General features: G+C 32.1%; 1 protein-coding gene across 5 annotated transcripts in view; it reads left to right on the top strand.

Annotated features, from left to right (window-relative positions):
- Cnksr2 (connector enhancer of kinase suppressor of Ras 2) overlaps positions 1–18,910 on the top strand; it is a 212,512-nt gene that overhangs the window by 92,201 nt on the left and 101,401 nt on the right. For all 5 annotated transcript variants that reach the window (XM_027432585.2, XM_027432589.1, XM_027432588.1 and 2 more), the window contains exons 7-8: positions 4,839–4,898; positions 9,685–9,753. In XM_027432585.2, the coding sequence (XP_027288386.1) occupies positions 4,839–4,898; positions 9,685–9,753 (129 nt within the window). The remainder of the gene's footprint in view (positions 1–4,838; positions 4,899–9,684; positions 9,754–18,910) is intronic.

Genomic DNA, 18,910 nt, shown 5'->3' with positions numbered 1-18,910 from the left:
ATTGTGTCCCTTCCATTTTTCACATCTCTTGTTATAAGAATTGAATAAGCAACTGGATAGTGCTACCACTAGGCTGACATTCATGAAATGCATTGATAAATTTTATCATGTGAATAGTTTGTTCAGTTAAAAATGTCTTAATTATAAATTTAACTCAAGGGACAGCTTTTTAAATATAACTGTAGAAAGCAAGTATATAAAATTGATATGGATGAGAAAGACACAGATATACTAAACAGAAACTGGATAGAATGTATTTATCCACAATGTACTTATTAAATATTAGTTTCATCCTATGGTGTTCTAAATTTTCTCCCCATAGATAATGATATTATGGAAAATAGAAATCTTGGAAACAAGCATATTCATAATGATCTCTAAGTAATTTTATGTTTTTTCACACACATATGTATGTATATCTTTATAGTTATGTTTGTGATTATTTCAGAGAGGAAAGCCTTTATTGACCACTAGTGACATTTGCTTGCAGGCCATTCATGTATTCTATATAGTGACTTTTCTCCTGTTATTTGGTTGGTTGGTTGGTTGGTTGGTGGTTTTGCCAATTTGGGGTTTTTTCATTTTATAAGTGTTTCCTTGAAAAGGTGAAAATCAAGTATAGCATCCTGGTTATATGATATGATACTAAGTTGTAAGTACTATATCTAATATTAGCTTGTTTTAAAAGCTTATTTCTAATACTGTTAGGTTTATATGAAGAAACCTTTATGATTTAAAATTCTCATTACAGCATTTCACCCTTTATCTGAAGTTTACTTTCTGTAGTTTCAACTAACATGATCAACTGCATTCCTAAAATATGAAATGGAAATTCTAGAAACAAACAATTATTAAATTTGAAACTGCATACCATTTTGAATAGTGTGATTAAAATCTCATACCAACAAATCTGGGACATGAGTAATCCTTTTGTCCAGCTTGGCCAAAATATACATGATGCCTACTCATTAGATCTTTAATAGCTCTTGAAGTTATGGAATTGACAGTCATGATATTGCAAGAGCTTGAATTCAATCAGTTCTTATTTAACTTATAAATAACCCCAACATGTACAAATAGTGGTGCTAACAATTCAGATATGCTAAGAAGAAGCCATAAAATGATTCCTATAACTGATAAATTGAAAATATGTGATACTTTGAGAGAATTTACCATTGTTTCATTATTTAATCATAATTGTTCTATTTCGTTATTTTTCAAGACAGGGTTTCTCTTTGTAAGAGCCTTAACTGTCCTGAAATTCACCAGGCTGGCCTTGAACTCATAGAGATCCTAATTTCTCTGCCTCATGAGTGCTGGAGTTAAAAGTGTGTGCCACCACTGCCTAGCTATTAATCATTTTTAATCTCATTTAATTTATAAATGAAAATTCATCATTATTATGGTTGTGTAATAACCACAATACACACATATGAACATACTGTCTTTGATACTATTCATACTTCCAGATATATCTTAGGCTTTTTGAACATATCTCTATATGAATGGGTCACTTTCACCTGAATGGTTGTGCTCCTTTTGGTTGCCTTTACCAACGTAATTTTGTTTTTGAAGGTAAAACACCCTCAAATGTATAATACCTAGTATTTTCCTCTCTTCATCATTTCTTTCAGTTATTGCCAATGAAAGATGTTCTTAGCATAATGTGTACAGTAGAAAATTAGGGAACTAATACAATACTATATTAGTTTAGAATTTGTGAATCTGGATTAAAATTATTTACGTAAAACATGAGAGCAGTCTCATGGATGTGTGAGAAGTAATTTAACTTCTGTGGCCTTGATTTTGTCACAGAGAATATATAGAGGCAAGAGTAGATTAGATCTTCTTTAGATGTTCTCTGAGCTTTATGACTCTGTGACTTTAAAGAGTATTATTAGAATAAAACCACCTAATTATTTCTCTAAATTGCACTAAAATCATGGGGAACAATAGGCATGTGAAGTAAGGTAAAACTAATTGATGGACTTTATGAACAATTTATTTTCACTATGAATATTTAGCTCCTAGAGAGATCTCTTAAATATAAGGTAGGTCTGTATCTACTTTTTGAAATGGACATAAACTTAAAATGACAAGAACCAAAAATTTAAATAGTTTGTCAAACAACTGTCAGTGGAAAGGAAAAAAATAGAAGTTAGGGGTAGTTGTCAGACATACTTTCCATTTGCCTTTTATTTTCCTCACAATTCTACAGAGTAAGTATTAATTTTCTCATTTTTGCAAGTAAGAAGAGAACCACAGATTTTTACTGATTGCTTTGCACTAAACAATAACCAATAGAGGCAGGGATTTATGAGGTGAATCTAAATAAAATGTATCTGGCAAATATTTTTTCATTATCTTATATCCAAATTTGGAATGGCTAACAGGAGGTATGAGCAGCTTAAGAGGATAATCCTAAATTTGAATTTGTATAAAGAATCTCATTTTAAAGGACAGCAGGTAATACTTCAACTGAATTGATATTTCACAGGGAGAGAAAGAAAAACCTAAAATGTTGAATATTAATAATGTTGGATATTAATTGAAAGAATTACAGGTGAGCCTCTTTCTTATTATTCAATATCAAGTTTGCAAGATTAGAGGCTTTACATGACTTATCCAAGACACTATTTTACAATGCACTCACTTTTAAGTAAACTTCATAGCTCACATTTAAAATGAATCGATTTATGAATTTGACTAACATTTAGCAAGTGCTTAACCATGGGAAATGTCTAAAAGGCAAATGCAGGGGGAGAGACTGCAAACAAATGTGCTTAGTTGTAATTAAGCCATGAGACTTGCCTTTAAAAAGCAGTGATTAGCAGAAAATTTTAAAATGTGTAAATGAGATCTATTAGAACATTTAAAAACTGAATGATAGATAAGAGGTCATGAGTTGAATAGAAGGTAGGGGCCTCAAAGCATCATTCTGGAAGTTTGGCTTCAGGCTTCTTTCTCTTGTGAAGTGCCTGAACTACCTCTAAATGTACCTTGTTTTTCCATCATGACTGTTACTGCTTAGCTGGTATTTGGAGATGAAGTGAAGCAAACATCATCTTAGCAAGCTGAACAGGGAAAAGGAAGCTGATCAAATAAATTCCAGAATTCATTGCTTTTCCCCAAAAGAAAAATTAAGAGAGATGGCTTTAATAAACTATAAGGCCAATATTCACCACATTTCCAGAAAAACAATGGTATTTGAATGCTATGTCCTCCTGCTTTCTCAGAGAGGAGCAATAATGAGGAATATTCTCTGTGAACTCTTTATTATCTTTTTTCTAATTAGTTCTAAGGAGAGATTAAAGGATAAATAAATCTATTTCATTATTAAAAAGAAGTTATAATAAATGATTTATTACCACCTTAGACTTACTCTTTAGGCATTCTGTGCCTCAGTTTTCTTACCTCTAAAACAATGTCAATAATAGTTATACCACATAGACCTTTGTAAAATAAATTTTAGATACTTGAAACAGGCCCAGGCACATTATATAGGTAGGCAGGTAGATAGATAGATAGATAGATAGATAGATAGACAGACAGACAGACAGATAATTGTGAATGATGATTTTTTTCTAGTACAAATGTTTTATTTCTTTTGCTGCCATTTCCCACTTTATTTACTCAAAATCTTTTGGTGGAAAAATTTGAAAGAAAATGTGATATTTACATCTTATAAATAGTATTTAAGATCTTTTATTCATTTGATAAAATTTTGCTAATAGGGTAGAAATGTCAGCAACATCCATTCTCTCCTAAGATTTATAATATAGTATTTGCTTTCCAATAAGTAATGGGATAAGTATTAACTAAAAAGTGTGTATGTCATACACTCTAGCCAGCATCAGGTTGGATATTACCATGTTATTATAGCCACAAATGACTAGCCACTTTGTCAGGTAATTTCTATGTATACTTTTGTTTGGGCTATTATTTATTATTCTATTAAACTGTGAACTTCCATTTAATAAACTAGAGTTCACTGGCAAACAGCCTTCTTTTTAAATTACATTCATTTCATTTCCTATTTAGAGCTCCAGGCTCAACAGTTTTTTTGAACTATTAGCCTTTTAATATATGATATTTTGAAATGACTTTTGAGAATAAAAGAACTACCTAGTCATTTCTTCATCCTTCCATGTAATTAACTATTCTGCTTCATTTTTCTTTTTTCTTTTCATTGGAATCACAGGTATATTTGGGTGTCTGGATAAAGTAAACATTAAAATATGAGAAAACAATATTATAGATTTATTTCTTTGCATAAATATTTAATTGAAACTTTTTTACAAATGTATTGTTGGTTATTGTTAAATCTCTTGTATATCAGATATATAAATCTTGTATATCAGGAAAATACAAAATACTACACAATAAATACAGGATGCTACAATATAACAAAACAAAATTTATATAAAGTAAGTTTTTATTACTATTTCATCTCCAGCTAATTACAGATAAAATATCTCTGTTGATGCCTACTTTTAACAAGTATAATAAGCCAATAACATATGTACAAAAATTGAACTTCCTATTATAATCTTCATTTTGTCACAGGATGTACAGTATAGATTTTTAAAAGAATGAACTATGTTCATGACATTGAGATACCATGCTAATTTTTTTGTCTTTAAGGCACTTTAAATTACCAAGTAGTTACTTGATTGGATGTAAGCTTCTTTAGACAACCTTTAGAAACCTGAACATTCACATGGTAACTTCTTGCCAGTTTTAAGGCAGCATTGTTAACTCATGAATAAAATTACATCATATTATATTTAATAATATGTCTGTTGTGTCACTTTTTTCTGATCCTATCTTTTTCTTAGGGTATGTACATTAAATCCACATATGATGGCCTCCATGTAATTACTGGAACCACAGAAAATGTAAGTGTTAAAACATTTCCAATTTCAATATGTATATATTTCACATGATTGAGGTTAAATGTTGACTCTAAGAACATATCTAAAAATACATAGTAAATTGGTAGATTCTGGATACATTGGAATTTCACTCATTTTGTTTAGTCTAGGATAGTGACTTAGAGAAATTCAGATTTTCTTTTTTAAGCCAGAGAGTTGTCTTTGTTAAGTGCTTTCTGACTCATGACAAGTTACTGTGACAATTGCATAATCTACTTCCATCTGTCAATTAGTTTAGTTATTTTAAGAAACTTAACTGTTGTGAGAACCATCTAATCAGCCGGGCTTTCTGGACACTTGCAGCATAATTCAGCTCAGTGCAGAAGAGCTATAGCTGAATGAGTTTTTTGTTTATTTGTTTGTTTGGGGTTTTTTGTTTTGTTTTGTTTTTTTGTTTTTCAAGACAGGGTTTCTCTGTGTAGCTTTGGAGTCTATCCTGGCACTGGCTCTGGAGACCAGGCTGGCCTGGAACTCACAGAGATCTGCTTGCTTTTCCCTCCTGAGTGCTGGGATTAAAGGCGTGCACCACCAACGCCCAGCTAGCTGAATGGTTTTAACAGTGAGATTCCTCCACTAGCAGCATCAGCCTACTTTGAGAGCTTGTTAAAATTTTAAATTCTAAGATTCTAGCACAGATCCAGAATCCTAGGAACATCCTTCCTTTATGAAAGATTCTAACAGGTATGCTGACTATAAATTGGAAAATGATTATCAGAAGTATATATGTCACTAGGTTGTAAAAATTCAAATAAGCAAGTTAAGGATAATGCCGTACAGAACTAGGCCTTAAAAGAGAAATATACATACATTAAGTCAGTCGTTAACATGATTAGAATAATGGAAATTGAGTAACAGAAAATCATTAATTATCCCAGATTTCTCTTCTTGTTTTTCCTAAGCAGGTGATAAACTTTGATTTTGTTGTTATTTTCCTTTAGAGATTCAGACAAATTGCATATGTATGCTGTGTTCCTTCGAAGAATACTCTGGTGGAATTAAGTTCATTTCAGTTATTATTGATCTCAGTGTTTTACCAGTACTTTCTTCTTTGAAATCACCATTTTCTGCAGTTAATTCCCCTATTAACTCTAATTACTTATTGATGTAACTTCTTGGTTTCTTGTTGAATATGAAACACTGTGTTAGTGAATGTTGTAGCACCTTCATCTTTGATATTAATAATGGACATCATGAAAATCAATAAAATGCATGATGTGATAGAGTTCCTTGTTTGAAATTCAGTAAGCATTATGCACTACACTGTTGCCACTATTCTCTAATTTACTTGTGCATTCATTAGATCACTCATATACTCACTAGTCATTTAAGAAGCCCATTTACCTGACATTTGTGAATATTGGGCTTCATATACTTTACTGACTCTGTGAAACTTGGTAAATAGTTATATGATGAAAGGAACATTTGAATCTGGGTGTACTTCACATATCAATCACATTCATAGTTCATCCTTTGATCCTTTTTCTCCTGATAATATTTTAATATTTTGGAATCCTACTTAATTTGTAATTAGAAGTTCTGTGTTGAGTCTTGGTAAATTCTTTTTTCTTTACTGTGCCCTAGTTCTTTGTTTTTTATGTGTGAAGTGAGGAATTAGGGGAAATGATCCCTGAGATCCTATTCCACATTGAAAGTCTATAATTTATATGACTTACTGTGATTTTTTCCTTTCTATAGAAAACTAGGTTTTTGCTGGTTTTTATTTGAGCTTTATGTACATGCACTTTTTTTAACATCTTGCCCAGAGGCTTGATTTTTCTCCCATTCCTCTTTAAAAAAGAAAAAAATGATCAGTTTTCAGTTTTGAGCTAAATGGCCCAAGTGTCTGGCACTATTGCAGTAGTAATTTCTAATCCTTTCAGAATTGGTACATGGTGCTGGGCTGACATGGCAAAATTGAAACCTACTAAAGATACTTTGTGATACACTGATTTTCTTTTTTTAGAATAGAGTTCATATCTCAGATGAATCTACCTCCCTAACTGTATTCTTAGTTCATTCAATAATGTACTTTTTGGAATATTGTTTTGAATTTTAGCCTACGGTAATTTTTTTGTAGGCTAAATCTTTTGTTCCTGTGAGATCATATAATTTTTTTCATGTAGTAATTGTCTTTATTTTTAAAGAGGAAAGTACATATCAATTTGTACCAGAAATGAAGAAATTGATATTCCAACTCTAAGTAGCCATGCATATAAGAGTTGCTATTTCACCCTTTCACCCAGCATTTGATATTTTGTTTCTTGATGACAGTCATTATGACACTGAGAATGATTCTCAGTAGATATTTAATTTGCATTCCCCACATATATAAGGATGTTAAACATTTTTGTGTAATTATATGCTACTTATACTACTTTTTTAATTTTTTCTCTCTTTTTATTATTATTATTATTATTATTAATTCAAGTTAGGGAACAGGCCAACTGGGGCTCCACCTAGTCCACCAAATCTTCCTGTGCTGGGCCTAGGTCCCTCCCCATGTGTTCAGAGACAGAGCTCATCCCCTCAAGTGGGATGGGCTCTCAAAGTCCCCCACACACACCAGGGCAAAACACCAGTCCACCTCCGGAGGCTCCCAGGAGTGTAGGGGCCTCCCCATTGGCATCCATGAGATCATATAATTTGAAGCCTTCCATGTTTTCAAGATAATTAAAATTTGGAAATGAATTTTTAAAAAGTAACTGACCTGAGAACATGCTGAGTTTGTGGAAGAGTGCTTGGAGTACAAACATGAGGACCTGAATTTGGATTCCAAGCACCCGGATAGCAGCCAATTACCAGAGAAGGCCTCTGTAACATTGGTGCTGGGGAAGCACATAGGTAGATACCTGGGGCTTGCTGGCCAGTCAGTGTAGTTAATCCATGAGCTCCAGTTCACTTAGAGAAAATGTCTCAAAAGGAAGGTGGTGGATTCACCAAAAGGATTCAGCAAGTAACGGTATTTGCTGCTAGGTCTGACAACCTGAGTCGATCTCTGGAACCAGTGCAGTAAATAAAGAGAACTGACTCCTTAAAGTTGTCCTCTGAATTCCATAGTCATGCTATGGCCTCTGTATTGCCCCCCTACACATACACATATTAAATAAATGAAAAAATAAAAAAATTAAAGGGTTATAAGATAGATCAGTTCGTAAAGGCACTTAATATAAAGCATGATGACCGGTCTTCAGTCCCTGGAAGCCACACAGTAGAAGGAAATAACTGACTCCCCAAATTTGTTCTCTAATTGCCATACATGCCACCAAGATACAAGCTTGCCCACATACAAATTCAATAAATAAATACATTTTAAGAAGAAAGAATAAATAAGGTAGTGAGAAAATAACTGTGGCCTAGATATACACACCTACATGGACACAAACACACACACACACACACACACACACACACACACACACACACACACACACACACACACACAAAAAAAAAAATAACCAAAACAAAACAAAATAACCCAAAATCACTTTTAAAGTACATCCCATTCCTGAGTCTCAATGATAACACTTTATTTCCTGGGTTCTGTCACAACACTCTTTTTCTTTATTTTTTTCTCAATAGATACTATTGAGTAATCTCAGAGCACAAGCAAATCTATTACATAATAGACTAATGTGTTTTATAAAAATCCATCTGTATAGTCAGTGTACAAGAGAATATTGCCATATAAAGATGCCTAAAATGCATATAAACGTTAATCACTAGTAACTAGAAAAATAAGGCTACAAAATCTATTACAAGACCTGGAGAATTAAAAACAATATGTCACAAATCTCATTTTAGTTTCCTTTATATATCGTGAAACTTACAAATTACCAGGGTGGCTTTATTTGTTTTGTTTTTAATTTCATATTAAGTAAGTGAAGTGCTGAAATTGTTATGTGCTGTGGACATGTTGCCATTTTGTTTAATTGAGTGTGGTTTGTCAACCAATTGTATTACAGGATTTGCAACACAGAACAGCATGCTCTTGTAATTAGATACTTGGAGAGAATGTTATATAATGCAGGCTTGACCTAATTGCTGCTTGTGGTTTAATTTTCTCTTCTGTATTATTCTTGATTGGTTTTATAAATAGTGAAATAAATTATCAACTTAATTATCCAGCTTCAAATTTTAATGCTAATTATATGTATATACCTGAAAATATTAATCTGTTTACATTAATATGGATTATTTACATTAAATGGGCCAGGCCTAACTAAAATTCATAGTATTGTGAAATATACGTACATATTTTTGCATTCTTTTTCACTGAAAATATTTTTATAAAGCATATTTCATACAGTATATCAGTTTCCCTTCCTAGTCTCCTCTCAGATCCTCCCTACACTTCCAACTCTACACCTTCTGTTTCTTTCTCTCAGTGTTTGTTGTTTCTTTTATTTTTGTTTAATTTGCTTGTTTGTGAAATATAGCTTCAACCAAGCTGCCTACTAGTGTTTAGCACAGTTTTCTAGATTAAGTTTGCCAAGATTAGTAGCAATTATTATTGTCTTTTAATGCTTTCAGAAAGATGTTACTATTTTCCAATGTAAATGTCTATGTATGACTTCATATTTGTTTCATCAGTAGCTATACACAGAGTGCAAACTATGTGTTAACTATCAGTAAGCACATTATAGTAATTACTTGAAAGTTATGATTAATTTAAAATCTAATTAAAGAGATGGATTTTTATAATGTTCCCCCCAAAAGCTGATAAACATCATTTCTTTTATGTTAAATTCAGTCACCTGCAGATCGATGCAAGAAAATCCACGCTGGTGATGAAGTGATTCAAGTTAATCATCAGACTGTGGTATGTATAATTACATTAAGAGTCAGTGGGAGAAACTAATTTAAAGATTTGCTAAAAACTTTCAAATGATACCAGTGAAATTAAAAGATAATTGAAGAACTTTTAAAAATAACTGAATAATCACTCTTCCAAATTGCTTGATGGAATGTAAGATGCGGATTTTTGAAAAATAAGGGAATATTGTGGCTGTAAATTTGACATTTCCTGGCATTACATAATTTCTGTATATTTGTTTATTAGCTACTAGGTAAATTTAATGGTTATATATACCTATATTCATTTGTCTGTTGTAACATTGACTTATTAATGTGTAGAGGATTTGGGCATAATTCAAATGCACATTTTTGTAAAAATTATAATCCTCAGTAGCTAAATTGGCTGTTGGCTTGCCAAGAGGAAATATAATTTTAGTTCTAAAAATTTTATGCTAAATTAAATAAGTTCACAAAGCTTTCTTGCCCTGTGCGGCTCACCAATCTGTTCACAGATCTATGAATGCCAGTGGCATTTAATGCCTTTGATAGATGTGGTAGTTTTTCAAAGATGTAGAAAATGAATAGTATTCATTTCTGTTTATTTTATATGCCTCAGATGGTTTTCTTTACCCCCCCCTTTGGCAAGCATAAAGTCTTTTGCCATAATTTGAAATTAAAATATTCTGAGATTATCAGAATAATAATCTTCATCTTTAAATGTTTGGGGATTTTAAAAATAAATATTCTACATGTAGTTTTATAACTTTAGGATGAGTATTCGTTTTCTGTTCACACTGTTGCACTCAATCTGCTTCTGTATGTCCTAATGAGAGAAGAAAATTTGGGAAGACATTTTCTTGGGGAAAGCTTAGAAAGTCTCACAGTGAAATTTAAAAATGTTTCTTCAGTGAGTTCATTATCTACCTGATATAAAAGTGGATAGGATTTTTTTAACAAGATGTATTGGTGTGTGGCTGGTACTGAACAACAAAGAACCCTATGACAGTCCTGACTTTATTTTCTCACTGTAAAAAGAATTGTTCAAAATGGTTGCCCTTTGGAAATTTCTGGACCCATAGTGTGAGAATTTGGGCAAGGGGATAAAGCAACTATTGCAGTACATAGGTAGCTTTTCCCTCAGTTCTATTCATACTGCTTCCTTCTCTGCAAGAGGCTTTAACACATAGACCTCTGTTGCATATTTTCCACATGAATTTGCACTTGATCAAATTAAAGTTGGTAGTTAGTCTCTAGTGAAAAGGGAAATTGTTTAAAGAGTACTCTTTATGGAACAGATCTGACATTCATTAAATGAATATCAAAGTCTAAAAGTTTACAGATGAACTAATAAAATTTATACGAATTGGTGACATTTAAATGCTATGAGAATGTGCATACACATATTCATCACAAGAATAGTTAAAAATTTTTGAAAACTGCATAGAAAAAGGATTGGGAAAACTTAATTCTAGTTTTTGTTGTAAAGTTTAATTGTGACTTTAAATGTCTAATGTTACCAGAGTAGTTCATCTTTTCTAGAAACATTAACTGTAACTGAAATTTCACTATGTGACTAAACATAAATAGCATGTCACATATTTTATATTTTGTTTATTCCTTTTAATAAATCCTGCATAAAACTCTTGTTTTTGGAAATAAGACTCATACAAGTACTTAATTCATCAACATCTTGTAACTTTCTGACTCCATGCTCCTATTTCAATTTTATTGTACACTTCCGCAGTACCACTTATAAAACTATCAAAGGAGTAAGAATCCCAGTAAGTTAATAGTTGTTTCAGTAAATCTCAAGATTCACTGTGACATTAAGTGGGGGGAGCATATTAGGAAGTAAAAAGGACAGAAAGTGAGAATTTACATAACTGGAGTAGAGAATTCATTTAACTGAAATTGGAATTAGGTTTGAAGCTCATCTTTCCTGCCATTTCTCTCTGAGCTCATTTCCCTCAGATGGATTACATATGTAAACTGCCTACCACAAATGCTGGCACACATTAGGAACTCGATAACATTTGACCTTTCTACATTTCTTCTATCATTTTACCTAATACTGTAGTTGAACCACTTAGAATCTTGTTTCTTGGTAGACTGCTATTAGAGCCAACAAATGGGTTTGGGATTAAAACAAACAGGAAGATATATTGAGTTTTGTGAATGTAGCTGTTTTTAATAAAGTGATTAGTCACCAGATTTTCTTCTTTGTGCTCAAGTTAGAGGCATATTTGTGCATGGATTTTTCTTCATTTAATGTAAACTAGCCTTCCCTCTTTGTTTATTGTTGCCTTGTTATGGTCTGGATAGTGTGTTTACATTATTCAAAACACACAGAGAGAGTTTTCAAACTGCTAAAGCATGGGTAGGTAGATGAATTGTTTGAAACAGTTATTTGTGGTCTGCAATTATTACTTGTAGTCTGTCTAGTCATTAAGACAGAATAGTGGTTGGCTATGGTATTGCATTAAAAGTAGTATAATATACTTGAAATATAATTATTATAAATTTTTGAATCCATTAATTAATTCACCAGAGTGATGAAATATTATCAGAATTATCCTATACCATTCCTGATTCAACAGTTAGAAAAGGTGATGCTAAATCTTATTATTTTTGTTGTCATTATCTCAGTAGTTTTCTGTAATTTTAAAATTTTACTACTGTAGGTAGTATTGTACAATATAAAAGTATACTCATTTTCTTTATATTTCATTGAAAAACAATTTTAAATATCCCCACAAGGGTCAATGAAGGATGAATGAATGACAGGAAGTTTTGAATGCAGTTATTTTGAATGGCTGGTATGTTTCATATACTCAATAGTAATTGACTTTCTTACCTCTCTTACCTCTTCATGTCCAATTAGATATGTGTGATTCTCCTATGTTCTTTTATTTAAATATATATATATAATATATATATATATATATATATATGTATTACTTGAAGTGAAACTGGAAGTTACATGTCCATTTTCATGTTGCTATATTCTTCATGTAAGCTTCTAATCTTTTCACATCAACGTGCTTCTGTGGCTGAGAAACTGACTGCCAGATAGAAAGAAGAAAAAAAATCATGAATATCCAAGCAAAGCAGAATGCTCCCCATTGCATGTCTTCCCTGCCAGCGAAGATCAACTCCTCAAAGGCTGCTGAAAACACCCTAGATTCTATCTGTCTGTCTTCCTCTTTCCCTCTCCCTTTCCCTCTCTCCATCTCCCTTTCTCCCTCTCCCCTTTTCCCCTGCCTGCTCCCTCCCTCAATCCCTCCCGCCCCCCCCTTCTCAACTTTCCCTTCCTGTCTCTCCTTCTCTTTCTCCCATTCTCACTCCCCCTCCATCTTCCTACCATTTTGGCATAGTTTGAACCAGCAACTCTGTCCTCATGATGGAGTTTAAACATTTTTTTTTTTTGCTGATGATACTGTAGTTATTTTTAAAAATCTGAGCATATCCATAACAAATCTGCTAAATTACAGGTTAATCCTGCGTGTGTGTGTGTGTGTGTGTGTGTGTGTGTGTGTGTGTGTGTGTGTGTGTGTGTGTTGTGTCTAAGTGTTTTAACCATACTTTAAGGAGACACTTTCTTATTAGGTATATCATTTCAAAGAAGGGGATATGTATGGTGATTGAATCTGGCATTTTAAAAAGTCCCTTCTATTTTGTGTTAGCATTAAAACATATCCGTTGTGATTGTGAAAGGTTTTCTAGCACTTCTTGAAGATTTTGGCAAATATGGTTCAATAGATCTGGTTATAAAAGCTACCTAAATGGAATAACCAGGTTGAGATGTCAAGAAGATAGACTGCATGAGTAGTGTTGTTAATCATTGATTACTGAGCGATGGAAGATAAGCTTTATGAGATAGTCTCCTTTTTACACTGAAGATGGTAAATATTACTGAGAACGACTTGTAAGTCATAACAAACGAGACAAAGGGAAGGGGACAGACTGAAGGACTATTGGCTTATTTGAGAACTTCATTCTAGTTTTGACTGTGCCTCTCTGATTCTCAGTGTAGCTTCTCATTTCTGACTGTGACCTCAACTTTTTGTTCTTCAATCCCAGAATAAGAGCATTTTTGGAAGGGAGAGAAGTCAACATAGTCACAATATATTAAAGTTCATCTCCCCATGTTCCCCTTTAGCTCTAACTTCTTTCCTGGGTGTCATTTAGAAGCATGTATATCATGATTCTGTTTAACATTAAATGTGCTTTCTCCCCAGTTTTCTAAGTAAATTGTCCTTATATTTTTTGTTTTCCTTCCTAATGTATTTCTTTTCCTCCCCTCACTATGTATATCTCTTCTCAATTAACTATTTCTCCTCCATTCTTGCCTTGTTCAGTTTTCTTTATTCTTCCCTATTCTAATCCCCTTTTCAAAGGAGAAGTTATTTATTTTATAATCCCTTAAACCCAAAATATTGAAAAGTAAGACTTCAAATGGCAGTGCTTCTGGTATTTCCCATTTATTATTCATATAGTCACAAGATGTTACCAGACTATAGAAATTAATTGCATTGGCAAGATATTTAACATATCAATGAGTAAATGGTTCTTTTTTTCTAGATTGTTTTATTTAAATTAGAAACAATCTTATTTTACATATCAATCCCAGTTCCCTCTCCCTCCCATCCTCCCATGCCTTCCACCAAACCCCCCATTTCATCCCCCCTTCTGCGCCCCAGGGAGGGTGAGGCCTTCCATGGGGGATCATCAATGTCTATCACATCATTTGAGGCAGGGCCTAGGCCCTCCACCATGTGTCTAGGCTGAGAGAGTATCCCTCTATGGGGATGGGCTCCCAAAGTCGAGTAAATGGTTCTTATAATAAAATACAAGAACAATATTAGGGTTTTCCAGAATTGGTATTCTAAAACAGAACACGAAATACTAATGTTTAGAGGGGAAAAATATGTAAAAGACAGTAAAATTAAATGATAGATCACACATAGTAATGTGTGTTATTGTCTTATATAGTAGTTTATGAGATATTTTATTATTTAAATTGAACTTCTTCATTACATTGTATACAAACTGGTTTTAATGTATTTCTTATTAGGCAAATATTGTATTATTTATTTTGCATAATCAACTCATTACTTTATCATCCACCATAATATTTCATTGTCTTTCTGTTATCAAACTAGAATTCATTTAATTAAATCCTTATATAAAATAAATTAGTTACATTATTAGTTATGTTATACCTTAATAAACATAACTTCGCGTCAATCAATTTCTTTTCTTTGCAGACCTCTATGTCTTGATTTGTTATTTTCTTTTTTATACAGTTCATAGTAGCTTCACTGTCAAGAGTGTAATTGGTTTTTTAAATGGTTACTGTAACTTCTTTTTATTATCAAAATACCTTTTAAGTGCCACTGTGCAGATAAATATAATCTAGTTATGAAATAAAATTTTAAATGATAATTTATAATTGATTGTTTCATATGTATCTATTGCCAGATGTTCTTTTATATGATCAAGGTTCTTAGTTTAAATGTGTATTTCATTTGCAAATTGGCATAAGTAATCTCAGCCCTTTCCTAACCTTGACAAAAACTTCAAGAATCTGTCATATTAACCTCATCTAATCCTTCTTATGAGAAATAGGGGTGGAAATTACTAGATAGCATTTAACTGTCTGGTAAAATGATTACATGAAAGAAAAATACTATAGAATACCATTTCATAGAAAATTCCATAGACACAAAAGCATTAATTGTAAATTAGGATATTTATCCCCTATCATTAAACATTATTAATAAAATTCTATTGGCATTGCAGCTAAAATTCCATTAGTGTTAGCCATCATTTCTTATTTAATTTCTTTTCACATTGTCCTCTTCTACATTTTATCTTCATAGTAGGAAGGAATAGTTTTTTTAATTAGAATATATGGTGTGTATAGTTGACCTTATCCATTGAAGGTTGCCATTGAGTTACCATTTTTGTGTTGCTTGTCAGAATTCTGATAAAATGAGTTTTAAAGACAATTTCTACATTGTGGAAATTGTAGACTAAAACATTTTATTAATAAATATTTAGAATGGCATTTAGTTCACTGTACATGTGCATATATATACATATATATATATATATACTTGGTTTATTTTGTATTGTAATATAGACATATTGTAATATTTAGAAGTATTTTTTAATAACAGTAACTTTATTAAAGTGTCTACTTGTAAATTAAAATTTAAATTATTCAAAGAAATTATACATTTTTATGTATGTTTTATTTTGGTTTTGGATTTTCAAGACAGGGTTTCCTGTGTGTAGCTTTAGAATTGGTCCTGGCACTTCACTCTGTAGACCATGCTGGCCTCGAACTCACAGAGCTCCGCCTGCTAGGATTAAAGGCTTGCACCAGTACATCCCAGCATCTCTGTTACTTTTTAATTCTAAGGTTCAATTTGCTTTTTAATTGTTTTTTTGTGACGGGCTCCAAAATTAAATTCAGCCTGATATTTTTAGAAGTATGGATATTTTTCAGAATAAATAAAAGAAAACTTTAGATTTTAAGATAATGAAGTATTGGTTCATTCCATAACTTCGGTGAATGAGAGTATTTTATTTATTTTAAAATAGATATATTTTCAGTGTATTTTGAAGTACAGAACTAAGAGATAGGAAGGAATGATTGAAACAGAATAATTTCAAATATATATAGACACAACACTGTTGTGAATTTTAACTCATACAGATACCTTTATAAAAGTTATTTTAAAGTATGTATTACTGTGATTTTTAAAGTGCTTTTTTAAGGACTAATGTTCTGTATTATATGATCAGAGTTTCACCCCCACTGTTTTGCCTTATGCTAATATGTGATTGCCTTGTTCCTCTTCTTTCCCTAGCAATACCTTCAAACTCAGTTAATTTTACTGTTTGGAGAAATCAAAGAGTATCAGGAATGGTGCTGAAATTAAAATAAATTTGGCTTTGATTTAGTTTTCATTGCACATATGAATGAATACTATGAACCCTCCAAAATAAACGTTTGGCCTTAAGAGACTATATTACCAAATGCCAAGTTGAAATGGGGAAAGGAAAAATCAGCTATGTGTACAAGATACTGAACTATGCCCACAGCTTTGGAATCATCTTTCCAATGCAGAGATGCTAGTGACACAGAGGATACACCTAATATAAATGATTGTTTACAGAAATAGGAATGTGTTCGTGATTTATTAAAGGGAAAAACAATGATTGCTGTTTTCTTAATCAAGATGCAAACCTCATACCTTCTGGATGACTGATAAATGGACTCTAAGGGGGGAAAATGTTGTAACTTCTTAGGTTGCTGAAATTGCCTTACTTTATTTCTTTGCTCATCTATCTTGGCAATAAGAAATTGTTATCTCTTAGAAATTTCCCTTTTAAGTAATGAACACTCAGATCAAGACACAAATATATATATATATATTATATATATATATACATATATATATAATATAACTCTTACATACAACACTTTAAAATTCATGTGAAAATATTAAAAATTGAAGATATATATATGCATCCAAACAATGAGCAACTCAGCATGATCTATGTTTTATATTGAAATTAATCCTTATAGAAGCAAAAGTCATTTAAAAACAACTACCTATGCCTTGTCATATACATATTATATTGGATAATTGCCTTTTAGCATTATGGAAGATGTAAAGTGAAGAATTATTCAATAATTATTAAACTGTGGAAACATTTCCCCTTTTGAAAATGAAATATTTAATCCCATATTCTGTTTTTCAAATTTTGTTTTTGATCTTATCCCATGACTATCTTTTCCAGTTATCTATGTAAACTATTAACACTAGGGTATTATTTAGAATGGATAAAACTTAGAATGTCTCAGTCTACTCTGAGTTATCTTTTAAAGTTACTTTATGGTAGAACTTAAAATCATTTATATACATATGTTTTGTTCACTCAACATATACATTAGTTTACCTTTGGATCATGAATAATTCCTTACTTATATTCAAGGAATGAATGATTGTGTGAAAGTAAGAGTATAGCATCCCCAAATGCTTGAGATTGTAGGATTTTCATTCACATTTTGTGAAAAAATTGAAGGTAAATTGTGTGGATGAGTACCTTAGACCTAGTTGTAGAATCTTTGAAAGACAGGGTATATCAGAGCTCAATACTTCTGAAATGTTTGTTACTATGGCATTTCCTCTTGGGAGGTTGTTTGCTACACTAAAAGGAAATCACTGACACAAAGTATTTTATTTACTAGATAGTTCAGTAACTTTTTAGTAACTCCAAGAAACAGAAGGTTATAATAAATGCCTCAGTGCAAATGTCTTTAGCAAGGATTGAATCTTTAGCCATAATGCAATCATTTGTGCATTGACTTTGATCTCCTCGGTGCTTTTATAAAAAAAAAAAAGAGGAAGACACCTGAGTGTAGAATAACCCCTAACATCAGATATTTATGTAGTCTCTCTTGTAAGTTTTCTTTAAGAAAAAGTATAATTTACACATTACCATTGAGGTGTTAAGAATGTGAGTAGATACAGGCACATATGGAAATTGATAATGAAACTCTTTTGTGAAGGCCAATATTTTTTAAAGTATTTTAAGAAATATCCTACTTTCTACCTGTGGATATAAAGATGATCTCTGTAGCTCCATATAGAGCCATGGAAAAGGAAAAAGTCCAGTTTGATATAGTCTTAAATTCTTATGTTTATGAATATTTGTAAGTTTTACTACTTGGGTCCAAAGAGTAATGTCTGTCATTTCATAATTTGGTTAAATAATTCACCAGATGTTTGGAAAACCAATAGACCGGGAATATTATAAAGACAACTTCTGCCCTCTTTGTGCCCAAAGGAATGAAAATCTCTCATCTCTATACCAGCAACCCAAAGACCCTTGTGTTCTCAGTCTAGGCAGCCATCTGTCCAGAACATCCCCACTTGTGTTTCCTTTTACCCAGGAACACCTGCTGACTGCTTCAGCATGACAAAAACGCTTAAAACTAAAACTTCTAGCTTCTGACATTCATAATCTTAGTGACCTTCTAGGGAAATTTTATATAAAATATTACTTGATATATGGGTTAGGGGTGTGTTATCAGTTAGTGAGTATTAAGATTAGCCACTCTTCTTAACTTGTCCAACGGGAAGGATAGCATTAGTTCAACATAT

Source organism: Cricetulus griseus, chromosome X (assembly GCF_003668045.3).
Source record: "Cricetulus griseus strain 17A/GY chromosome X, alternate assembly CriGri-PICRH-1.0, whole genome shotgun sequence".
Lineage (NCBI taxonomy): Eukaryota > Metazoa > Chordata > Mammalia > Rodentia > Cricetidae > Cricetulus > Cricetulus griseus.
The sequence above is the reverse complement of the archived record's forward strand: the minus strand, read 5'-3'. Positions and strand labels throughout refer to the sequence as shown.